This window comes from Leopardus geoffroyi, chromosome B4 (assembly GCF_018350155.1).
Source record: "Leopardus geoffroyi isolate Oge1 chromosome B4, O.geoffroyi_Oge1_pat1.0, whole genome shotgun sequence".
In the NCBI taxonomy this organism is placed as follows: domain Eukaryota; kingdom Metazoa; phylum Chordata; class Mammalia; order Carnivora; family Felidae; genus Leopardus; species Leopardus geoffroyi.
The window spans coordinates 50,018,214-50,030,000 of NC_059341.1; the positions used below are offsets into that span (position 1 = coordinate 50,018,214).

At 33.6% G+C, this 11,787-nt stretch overlaps 1 protein-coding gene across 8 annotated transcripts in view; it reads right to left on the reverse strand.

The window, feature by feature from the left end:
* Positions 1-326: 326 nt before the first annotated feature.
* LMO3 (LIM domain only 3) overlaps positions 327-11,787 on the reverse strand; it is a 213,934-nt gene continuing 202,473 nt past the window's right edge. For 7 of the 8 annotated variants that reach the window (XM_045463184.1, XM_045463183.1, XM_045463182.1 and 4 more), the window contains one exon: positions 327-3,260. In XM_045463184.1, the coding sequence (XP_045319140.1) occupies positions 3,155-3,260 (106 nt within the window). In that variant the 3' untranslated portion in view covers positions 327-3,154. Of the gene's footprint in view, positions 3,261-8,895; positions 8,986-11,787 lie in introns of all 8 variants that reach the window. The other variant, XM_045463186.1, reaches the window with a different exon arrangement.

Consider the following 11,787-nt stretch of genomic DNA (forward strand, 5'->3'; position numbering starts at 1 on the left):
TTTGCATAAATGTACCAAATTACACCCAGCAATTGCTACCTTCATTTTTAACAGTTTTATTTTCCCCACAAAAGTAAATAGCAATAAACTACCTAGCTCAGAGATCCTAAATACAACATTTGGAGAAAGCATCTGAGGTACTTTGTCTATGCTTTAGGTTATGATTTACCTTTTGAAAGTAAATGTGCTTACACACTTTATTCTTTTTTCATGGACTCCACGTCTGCTTTCTAGATAGTATCTTGGCTTTTGCCAATTAAGCGCAATCAAATAGTATAAGACCCCTTTTATTAAAAACATAAATCCAAATATTAAAAAAAAGTGAATGAAAGAATCCAGCAGATATTTATTAAGCAAGATGAAAGTGAAATTACAAACACAGGTCAGCTTTTAAACTCAGCCAGCACTCTGGTGGAGTGGAGGTGCCTGGTCCTTCATCGCAGGCAGCCGCTGGGAGACGCAGGTTAGGAAGGGAGCTTGCTTGAGAAATCAAAGCTCCTTTGGAGGTGTCCTACTGGAGGCGCCGGATGATGAGCTAAGTGACATCAAGGCCACACAACACAAAGAGGGGAGTTGACAACAATTCAGGGACTTTGCGTAGTCAAGACAATTAGCTTAGTACTTCAGGTCAAAAATGCTACTATTTATGGGCAATTAGCTATAAAATGACCCATTTCTGTCTGGTTTCACAATTTCGTGGAGATTAAAGATAATCTAAAGAGATTAAGGCCTTAATCTTTAATCCAGGTGAGTAATTTTGTTTGTAGTAAAAAGCATAAGAATTAATTCCCGAAAGATTTAGGAAAAGAAAAGGCAATAAAAACTTGTTTGGTCTTTGGGTGGCAAGGATAACTGAACAGCTTCCTGAAGCTTAGAGAAGTTTGTTCCCAATTTACAAGTATTTTAACATATTGATAAACATATGCAAAACCATTTAAATCTAAAAAAGATCATTTGAAAAAGATACTGGCAATTAAAATTTTACATCCATATGAATTTCAGACACCTCTTAATGGGGACTAGCAGGGCTACTTAAGAAAATCACTTTTCACATATCCCTCTGCCCCTCCCCCCCCCCATTTGTTTGATTTTGATTGTGGTTTTGGCTATGCAAGTCTTATCATGAAACAAATGTAAGGCTCTAAGGCTAAAATAATAGTTATTCTGTGGGCCCCAAATAGCTATTTCTGCAATTCTTTTTTTTTTTTAGTATATCTCACATCTGGGGGACATGTGACTTGAACACTCTTAACCATGAAGTATTTGTAAAAATACATGTCATTCACTTTTCACAGAACCATTTTCTTAAAAATGAGAGGCAATAACCAGATTCACATGCAGGTTCATAATAAAGCTTTGTTTTTTTTTTTAAACAACTAAAATCCACACCAGCATTATTTTCAGTTTAATATTTTGGCCCCAAACCAAGAATCCAGGTATCACATTTAATTTTCATCGGCAATGCATATATTGGCAGGACAAAATATGTATGCAAATAACACTGGGAAATATTGTTTCCTATACAAGTGATTAAGAAAAAAAGTAGAGAAAAAAGAAAATCCATAGCACTAAATTTGCTCTAATAAAAATATGCTTCACTGTGCCTGTGTGGAATTCGGTTTGCTGAAAAGTTGTTCTATTCCAGGGAGCAGAAGCAAAGTAGCAAAGTGTCAGCAACCCAGGAGAAGGGATCATAGTCTTATTTTTATTCCCTTAATTGTAATTTAAATAATCAGTCTCCATAATTTGTTTCTAGAAAGCTTTCCTCTTTATCAGCTATCATGTTGGTAAGGGAATAATTTTTCACCTTTGAAAAATGGAATGGCAGATTTCAGCCTTAAGTGTGATATATTCTGAGCCGGTAACTACTTAAAGAAAAGCATGAGTAAGACACGTCAAACTTTTAAAGTCTTCATGTTTGAACATTAAAATAAGTGTCAGGTAAATGCAGAAAAATATATAATCACCAGTCCTCAGCTTTTTAACAATCCCTTTGTTTCTCTTCTTCTAGAAAATTCTGTGAGCACTATGTTGCTCTGATCAAAAGTAACCTTCTCAAATATCATCATAACTTCGATGTGCATTCTCATGGTTTCAGTAGGTTTGCACTCAAATTCTTTCAGTGCCAGAAATTTATCAAGCCATAAAGTTATTAAACCCTTAGCTCTTACGGAGAAATCTGGGCAAAATTTGTACAAGAAATTTATCATTTTAAAATTATCTCACAATAGTGGTGTAACACTTTTTTTTTAAGTAACCCTTTGGAAAAATTTTATATGATACCCAAAGGCACTAGTTTACATAAGGGGTAAATGGCTGAAAAAAAAAATAAATAAAACAAAGCCATTGGCCATTGTGTAGATAAAGAGCACAGAAAAAAAAAAAAAGTATATTAAAAGGATAACTGCTAAGCTTTAAAGTTATTCTAAAAATGGCACTTTTCACGTTGGTATAAAATGAAAGTGCTTTAAGATGAAATTTTTATGCATTTTTTAAAGCTGATCTTTAACCCCCTGAAAATAGGGGGTTATAATGAGAACACTGATAGACTCTAAATCATAGTGGCAATAATATTGGATGTTGCTAAAATGCTTTGTGGGTGTCTTCATTTTTTTTTAGTATTTTAATGTTGATAGACTTGCTTTATCTATATGTGTATCATTAGTGAGAGATTTGCTCTTCAATTCTTTACTAGAAAGTTACAGCTCATTTAAAATAGCTGGTAGATACAGACAGCATAAATATACAGTAAGTTTAAACACTGATTGTACTAAATGCAACAATACAAAGAAGCAAACAGAACACAAATGGTAACACAATAAAACTGTATTACATTTGTGCTTCAAATATTACAATACATTATATACAATAGTCGAAAATAAACATCTCATGCCAAGTGACACAAAAACGAATAGCAAGCAAAAAAATCCAGCAATATGTACATTACTTTTTTCTTTAATAATAAACATTCAACTCTGAACTGGGGCAATTTCACTACATACAGATGCAGTCCGCCTTTTATTCCATATAACCATCCTGCTTTCCTATATCTACGCTATTCAGTAGGTTCCTGTGTCAATTCTTATATACACGTGGAGCAAAAAAGATAAAAGAATGTAGTGCTTTGTATTCTTAATGGGGTGATGTTGATAGATCAGCGAACCTGGGGGGCATAACCTTCTTTCATTAAACCTTCCTCGTAGTCCGTCTGGCAAAGGATCATGTTATTCTTTAGGAAAAATTTGTCTCCAACACAAAATCTGAAAATATTTTAAAAAATAAAATGCGTTAAGATAATTTCAGATCCATAGATTTGAAGATTTCTTTCCCCAATAATAACTTCACACAGTAATTCCCTGAATTTGAAAGCTTGGTTTAGAAAATTGCCTTTATTGTTGAAACTAAACCATGTCAGTCATTTAATGAAACATTACATACAAAATTTGAAATCCTACATTTATATATAAAAAGCAAAGAAAAAATGAGGAAAATACCTTGGGCGGCAGAGGTGATTTTTATTGCCACTTTGGGAAGAAAAAAAAAATAATTGATATTTACAGTCATTAAAATAAAGAAAGAATGATAATATTTCACTGGAGTGATTATGGAAGATTTCATCACTGGCCATTTATTCACTTTATTAAAAAAAGGTAAAAGGCATTAAAATGTATCAAACAATTAGAAAGCAGCCCATTTTAAAGCTTCCCATTTAAAGCTTCCCTCTACTCTCTGTTATTAAAATGTGATTAAATTCTAGTAATTTGGAAGTGATTGTTCTGAAGTAAAAGTTGTTTTAGCATCAGACTCTGATGCTGGGCCATATTCTTTTGTTTGTGGCAAGTTCACCAACTATGAAATATTAAATGTCATTGCTTAGAGCACTTCCAATTAAACCAAAGGGAGTAACCTGAATGAACTTCTTAATATTGATGTGATAAATAAACTAGTTTCCAGTAGCTAATTATGTATTTTATTCTATAAAGCATTGTTTAATGTGCAAGATTGTAATGTTTTTAATAAGTGCTGTTTTTGTATAATTTCCCAGTGGTGACACTTTGGACACAATTAAGGTCAGAAATAAATGCTTGTGCTGTTTCCAGTACATTTAACAATAAAGTAACTCTGGGGAGATCTGTATATATTTTTAATTGTAACAATTTAACCTTCAAACAGCAGTGTCTAGTAGAGTTGACCCAGTAAAACTACTTGTAATTATACAAGTTGACCCCACTGACCTTTGATAGTGGTCTCTCTTTATCAGATAGTCAATTTCGAATGATGTTCAAGCAGAAATCTTAGTGGATAGATTAAATTGTGTAGTGAAAGCAACCCTTTAATGTTTTGTGAAGTTGAAGGTTTAAATGAGGAGCAGTTGGACTGATTTACATTTGCAAAGATTGGAATGCTAGACAAACAGTGAACCTATTTATTTTCCAACTGGGTAGCTTTGGAAATTTATCCTTATTCTAGCTAAGTAGATAGAGGGGAAAATAGTGTAATAAAAAAAGTAGATTGAAAAGAATTAGCTTTCCTCTTAAAGGAAGATTGGTCTGTTTATTTGTGGAATTTACTTTTTTTTTTTCCCCAGGATTACTGCCTGCTGATGATGTTGATTGAAAGTACAGACTAAGCACTGATCTTGAAATCCTGGAGTTTGTGGTCAAGGCTATTGGATACAATGAACATTCGAGTTTGAACCTTAAGTATATCTTCTTTTTTATCAGTTGCAAACTATAACCTTTAAATATTGTGCTTAAAAAGTGCTGTTTGAATAAACGAGTTTTTGTAGACTCGTAATGATTATCCTAATCATTAAGATATGTTGAATAAAAGGACTTATTTCTTTTGTTGGACAGAATTAGCCAAATTAGATACTTTTATGTGAGATTACATTAAATAGCATGTAGGATATATCCGATTACTGTTCAAAACTTTCAATATATACTACTGTTGAAATTAGTTTGAACTAATAAACTAATAATAAAAGAGCACATAAAAATAAATAAATTCAGCAAATGCTCTTCTGTTCTAGCTGATATTACTGAATTCTTTTTTTTCTCTAAAAACCAACTGAATTGGAAATACTCTTTCAACTCCATATTGTCTAAAATTCTGCTTTAATTTTCTAACAAGTCCCCCAATTCTATTCACCATCAAAAAAAAAAAAAAAACGTTTTTTTAAAATTAAGTTCTATGTCTAACTTGGGGCTTGAACTCACAACCCAGAGATCTTGAGTCACATGCTCTACCGACTGAGCTGGGCACCCCAAATAAAAACTTTTTTTTTGTCATCTAAAGATATGTCATTCTTACCTTCAGAAGTATTGAAATTTAATAATTTTTGTTTATAGATTAATAAATTCAGGGTAATTATAATAAGAAAAGCATTGAACCAAGAGCCTGGGGATCTAGTCCTGAGCCCTGATGGTATCACCTACCCAGTGCAACTTATAGGGTACATTTCATATTTTCTTGGAGTCAGTTCTGTGTAGGTAATATAAAACAGCTACATCACTGGATTGTAGGGATGTTAAACTAAGAAGTATATGAGAGGCAAAGTGGCATATTGTAATGAATAGGGTTCAAATCCCAACCTTCCGCTTATGATATTGAAGATGAAACGTCATTTTTTCTTATATTTAAAAATTTTTTTTAATGTTTATTTTTGGGAGAGACAGACAGAGAGAGACCAAGTGAGAGCAGGGGAGGGGCAGAAAGAGAGAGAGGGAGACACAGAATCCGAAGCAGGCTCCAGGCACCAAGCTGTCAGCACAGAGCCTGATGTAGGGCTCGAATCCACGGACCGCGAGATTATGACCTGAGCTGAAGCCGGATGCTCAACTGACTAAGCCACCCAGGTGCCCCTTTCCTATCTTTAATATAAATATATCTTTTATAAGTTTGTGTTAAATAGTACAAATGAAGTATGTAAAGCTTCACCTCGATGTTTGGAGTGTAGATAATTTTTATAGCCACCTACATATATATATATATATATATATATATATATAGTCATATATATATATATATACACATATATATATATATATATAGTGCTATAGCCACCTCCTTTTATATATATATATAAAGTGTTTACCATGTGCTAGTGCTAAGCATGTATATACATGATTACATTTATTTATGTTCAACTGAGAAAGTAAATATTATTATTGCGTTTTTCAGATGAAAAACCTAAGGCTTCCTCCAAGAATTAAAAAAAATCTGCTCAAGGCTCGATAGCTATAATGTGTATGATAGAGGAAGGAAAGGGGTTCTGATCTCTTTGGGCTCAACACATGGAGGCAATAAAGCATTAGCCCAGAAAGTTAATACAGGTTTTTTGTATTGTTAATATTCCTTTGTATAACTTTAAAAAACGTCTGCCTACCATTCAATGAGATATTGGTAACATAAATGGGATTTATCTAAAGTATTCCTATCTAAAATACTTTGTTACTAATGTTGTCAACTGGACAAAGTACATCTTGTGTGCATTTCAATTTATACTTAAAGGTCAAGACAAAACAGAACATGGGTAAGAAATGTCACACTTCCCCATATAACTTAAAACATTTTGAAAGCTATGGTTAAAGCAGATTATAACTGCTTTGCAATTAGGTTTGGTATACTCCTTTAAAATGCTCCACATATAAACATGAAGAAATTGCAGAAACGGCAATGCAGATGTTAGATGCTTAACAAAATAATCTATAGCTGTGATTTTGTAAGAAAAGCTAATTTCTACTGTTATGAGCTCCTTATGAGATTTAGCACTGGCAGAAAAAAATATTATAGAAGCAGTGATGGCCAGAGGATACTGTAAGTATATTAATAGGTCAGGCTAAAATTCCTGAAAATAAGCTGATAATCTTCCTTGTAATCTAATCCTAATTGCTTATGGTATAGTCAGCTCAATTAATTTTGCCTTCATTAAAAAAAAAAAAGTATGTTAAGGAATAAAAAGATGCCCAATCATATTACTGTGCCATTTAATCTTGATGTTTTGGAGTTAATAATAACAGATTTAATTTCCAGATATTTTGGAGTGACTCTAATTGAACTCATATGGTCTTAGAGATTTGAGGAGTACAGAAAATAAATATAACTAATAAAACACCTTTATAAAATATGGGGCTTAGAGTAGTTTTAAGCAGGTTATCAAAAGCCTCTGCAAAGAAGCCTCCATTTGTAACATCCTTTTAACATCCTTTCTAAGAATGAAAATGTTAACTTAGTCATCATATTTTAACCCTGAGGTTAGTGGCTGTCAATTATAATTAGTTCCCATCTCCACAATACTTTAAAAAGAGTCGGGGGGGGGCATTATTTCAAATGTCTCTATTTTCTATTTGGCATCCTCAGTTACTAAAGATGGAAATTTTAATACCGTACTTTGTTTTCAGTAAGAGATGCTGATTATATACCGATCATCTCACCACTATACACTGTGCACCCATTTACTGTCTTTTCCCAATGACTCTCCAGTTGTTATCATATACTTCATTCCTAATCATCTTTTCTGCACCAACTTACACTACTCACATCCCAAATCCTGCTATAAATTATTCAAAGCCTACCTTACTTTAACTTCACTCTATCTATTCCCATTTATATCTGCTTAGTCAGAAAATAAAATACCCCTCTTGGAACAGTCCAGGACCTGCATATCAGCTCTGGGTCTGAAGACTAAAACCAGACTGGCTGGGTTCAGATTTTGAGGCTACCACTTTCTGTGTTTTCTTGGGCAAGTTACTTAAATTTTCCATACTTCAGTTACCTCATCTGTAAAATGAGGCTAGCAACAGTACCTAATTATATTGAATATTGAATGAGCACAGGTGAAACGGAACAGTGTCTGGTGTATGATCACCACTATATAAGAATTCTGCTCTCAAAGGCGCTTGGGTGGCTCAGTTGGTTAAGTGTCCAACTCTTGATCTTTGCTCAGGTCATGATCTCATGGTTCATGGGTTCAAGCCCTGCATCAGGCTCTGAGCTGACAGCACAGAGCCTGCTTGGGATTCTGTCTCCCTCTCTTTTTACCTCTCCCCCCGATCATTCTCTTTCTCTCAAAAATAAAAAGAAAAACTTTAAAAAAATTAAAAAAAAAAAAAGAATTCTACTATCATTATTATTTGCCAATGATAATCTTTTCACCTTTGCTTAAGCCGTTCTTTAGCCAGGACTATTTCTCCCTTTTTACCATCTATTTAAATTCTAAAAATTCTTCAGTTTCCCTTCCCTCCATCAATATTCCCTGGCCATGTCAACTCATTCTGATCCTTCCCAGAGCACTTATTTATTGGCATATCATTTACTTTGGCATTTCAAATTTTCTTATGAATGCGTAACAAGTTTTCCAAACTGGCCTGCAGTGCTGAGGTAAGTGGCCATGAGCTGTATTGCTTTTGAATCCCTTGAAATACCACCATAAATTGTGCTACCACTTGAGGTGGGTGGTCAGTAAATACTGGTTAAGACAGATTTATTCCAGAACCAAATAGCTTTAGATAACAAAGGTATTTTAGATAGAGCATTTAAGTTTGTATTCATTTTGACTTTCATTCATTGACTTCCTCCCTTTACAAGTTCATCTCCTTCTGGTCTGCACGCCATTCCCTACTTCTCCATATCCCTACCAAACTCCCTCTGTAATCTCTGAGCACACTGAGTACTTTTCATTTCCTGCACACAAATGCTTTCACACTCCCATGCCTTGCATGATGCTCCATCTGTCTGGGAAACCCTTTTCTCACTGCTCCTTGGCTTCCTCCTCTTCCCCAACCCCCACCAGACACGATTCCTACATTCCACCCAGTCCAAGGGAGGTTTTTTTTTTTGAAACCCAGCACATCAACCCTTTGATGCTTCTCTAAGACTTCAAGAAGGACAGACCTCTCTTCCCTCGGTATAGATCTGTTTAGCATCGATTACACTCTTCTGTGACTCTTTGATGTCCTGTCTCTGCCATAGCTCCGAATATCCCTAAGACAGAAACTAGATTTTATTCACCTCTCTTTCCAGAGCCTAGCACAGTGCTTTTGTTCTTTAGTGTTACACAATTCTAGATATCTGAGGCCATTTCATTAACATGTTTTTTTTTTCTTTTCTTATAAAACCATCGCTTAGTTTTATAGAATTGTCTAAGGAGGAAGGGCTTTATCACCTTTAAGAAATTAACTTATTACACCAAATTTTCCAATTCTGAATGAGAGTCAAGTTATCATATAAGATGCTCAAAATAGCATTCCTCTGCTTCCCTTAAAATAGAAAAAAAATTAGATTTTTAATTCAGGATTCACATCTTTAACCATACCTCTCTAAAAAGGGCAAAGATGGGTATGTTCAAGAAACAACCAATCCTGAAAAGTTATTTTTACTACTGTTTTGAAAACATTTAGCAATGCTTTAGATCTTAATGATATTTTGATTTAAAAGTTAAGCTAAAATGACTGCTAAATAAAATTCATAAGCATTTCTAATACCACAATTTCAGATGTCAATAAAGTTTGCTTAAGGGAAAGTGCCTATAAATTACCTATTTGCTTTGTGTTTCACTTGAAAAGGTGCAAGGCTATAATAATGATTTGGCTCCTGAAAGTATAGGCTTGTGTGGCATATGGCTTTATTGGAGAGGATTCCCCCAGCAAATGTCAAAGTAAAAAGAAAATCTCCTATATTGAAAACCTTCTGTATTCAGAGTAACAAAATTTGCCTGCTTTGCTTGACTGATGAAGATTAGCTGACTTCTTGCATTAAAGAAGTTTGTCTTGTAGGGGCTGAAGTGACAAGACAATAACTAAGTGCTAATTGTGCATAACCAGCACTAAAGATATGCAGTCCCATTATGGCATGTAATAAATGAAGCGAACACAGAAATATATTAGGTACTTTCATAATGATACTAGAATAGTATTTTGCAGCAATAAGAATGTGAACAGTTTTAGAGTCAAAATTTAGGAGTGTTTGTCTTACTTGACTGAGTTCTACTGAGGAGATAGACTTAATTGTGAATGCAACTTTTTATTTCAATGGTGAAATAAAATTGATATATGATTTGTAAATAGCATTAACAACCTACAATTACTTTGCATCATAATAGAATTTAGGCAGGGTTTAGCACTTGAATGATGTTTTAATTTTCTGTGTAGAACATGGATAAAATAGGGTGGCCTGCCCTAATAGAAATATGGACAAAGGGCATAAACAGGCAGTTCCCTAAAAGAAGAACTATCCAAGGGCCACTAGTAATCAAATAAATACTAATTAAAAATTATAATGGGACACCATCTCTCATCACTCAAGGTGACAAGGATTTCTTTTTAAATAATAATTCCCAATGTTAGAGTGAATGTAAGGGAATACATAGCTTTTACATTTCTGGTATAAGAATAATTGTTACAACTTTTCTAGAGAGCATTTTAACAATATATCACATAAGCCTTTAAACAGTTATATAGTTTGTCCAATTAATTATGCTCCTGTGAATTTATCCTAACACAGACTTGAATATTGTCTGATTATAAAATCCATATTATGTTGATAATATTGATATAAAAATGTGAAGAAATAGCTTACACGTCTGATGATAGAAGACTGATTTATATATATGAAGCTCTATACATAAAACTGGACACAAGAAAGCTTAAAATATCTTAAAAGAATTTCTAAGGGCAAGTAAACGAGCATACTATATTAAATTTAAAAAGTCCAAATATCAAACATTAGGATTCTTCCCTGTTCTTCCCCTTTAAGCAGCTCAACTGTGGATATATTATAAAATATATGCTGCATATCATTTGTCATTTGTCATATATGCATAAGAAAACATGTGGCTAGCAACATCTAAATATTAAAATACCTTCTTTTAGAATAGTGAGACATGGGACAATATGATTCTTTATCTTCTTCTATTTTCCAAAATTTCTACTATGAATATGGAACCTTTTGTAAGTAGAAAAGCAGTAAATGTTATTATTGCATAAAGGTAACTGTATTGTTACTGGATGTGTTAGTGCATCAATAGCAGAAGTAAACAGAAGTATTCTAAATTTACTACTAATACACCTTTAAGATATATACACATATAGGTACACATGTGTGTAAATGTATCTGTATCAATGTGTGGATATTTGTGCTCATGTACCTATATCCTTACGCACATATTTGCCAATTTTTTTCTGGCTAAATGTCACCATAGACTGAATTAACCTGCTTTAGTTCCAAAAACTTGCTGGGAAGACCCAAGGTGTTGTAAGGTGACCTCTTGAATTATTTCCTGGATAAATTATATATTGCAAGGTATATTGGGTACCTCTCTGAACATCTGCATCTAGCAGGAGGTATCACTGAGATATATCTCTTGGGTAAAAACCAAGTTAATGGAATATTATTTGGTAAAAGTAAATTATAAATATCAAGGTACAAGAGCTACTTTTTTTAGAACTATTTGTGTTCCTGCTATTTAATATAAGTTATTTCATTGAATTTTCAAAATGTGCAAGATAGATATGAGTGCCTCTGTTTTCAGGGTGTGGAAACCAATCTCAGAGGTTAAGTAACATACTCAAGATGACAAAGCTGATATAGGATGGGGCTAGAATTTGAATCCTGTTTGCACTGTAAACATTGGGGTCTTTCTGGGATATACAGGGCCTCATAGGAAGATGGTGCAGTGAAAACAGTAAAGCGGGGCAAATTACTGTAACTGAGAACTTGATGCAACTAATGTGTCCTGATTATATACTATATCCAGGTGTTTTCACACTCACATTGAATTTATTTTCA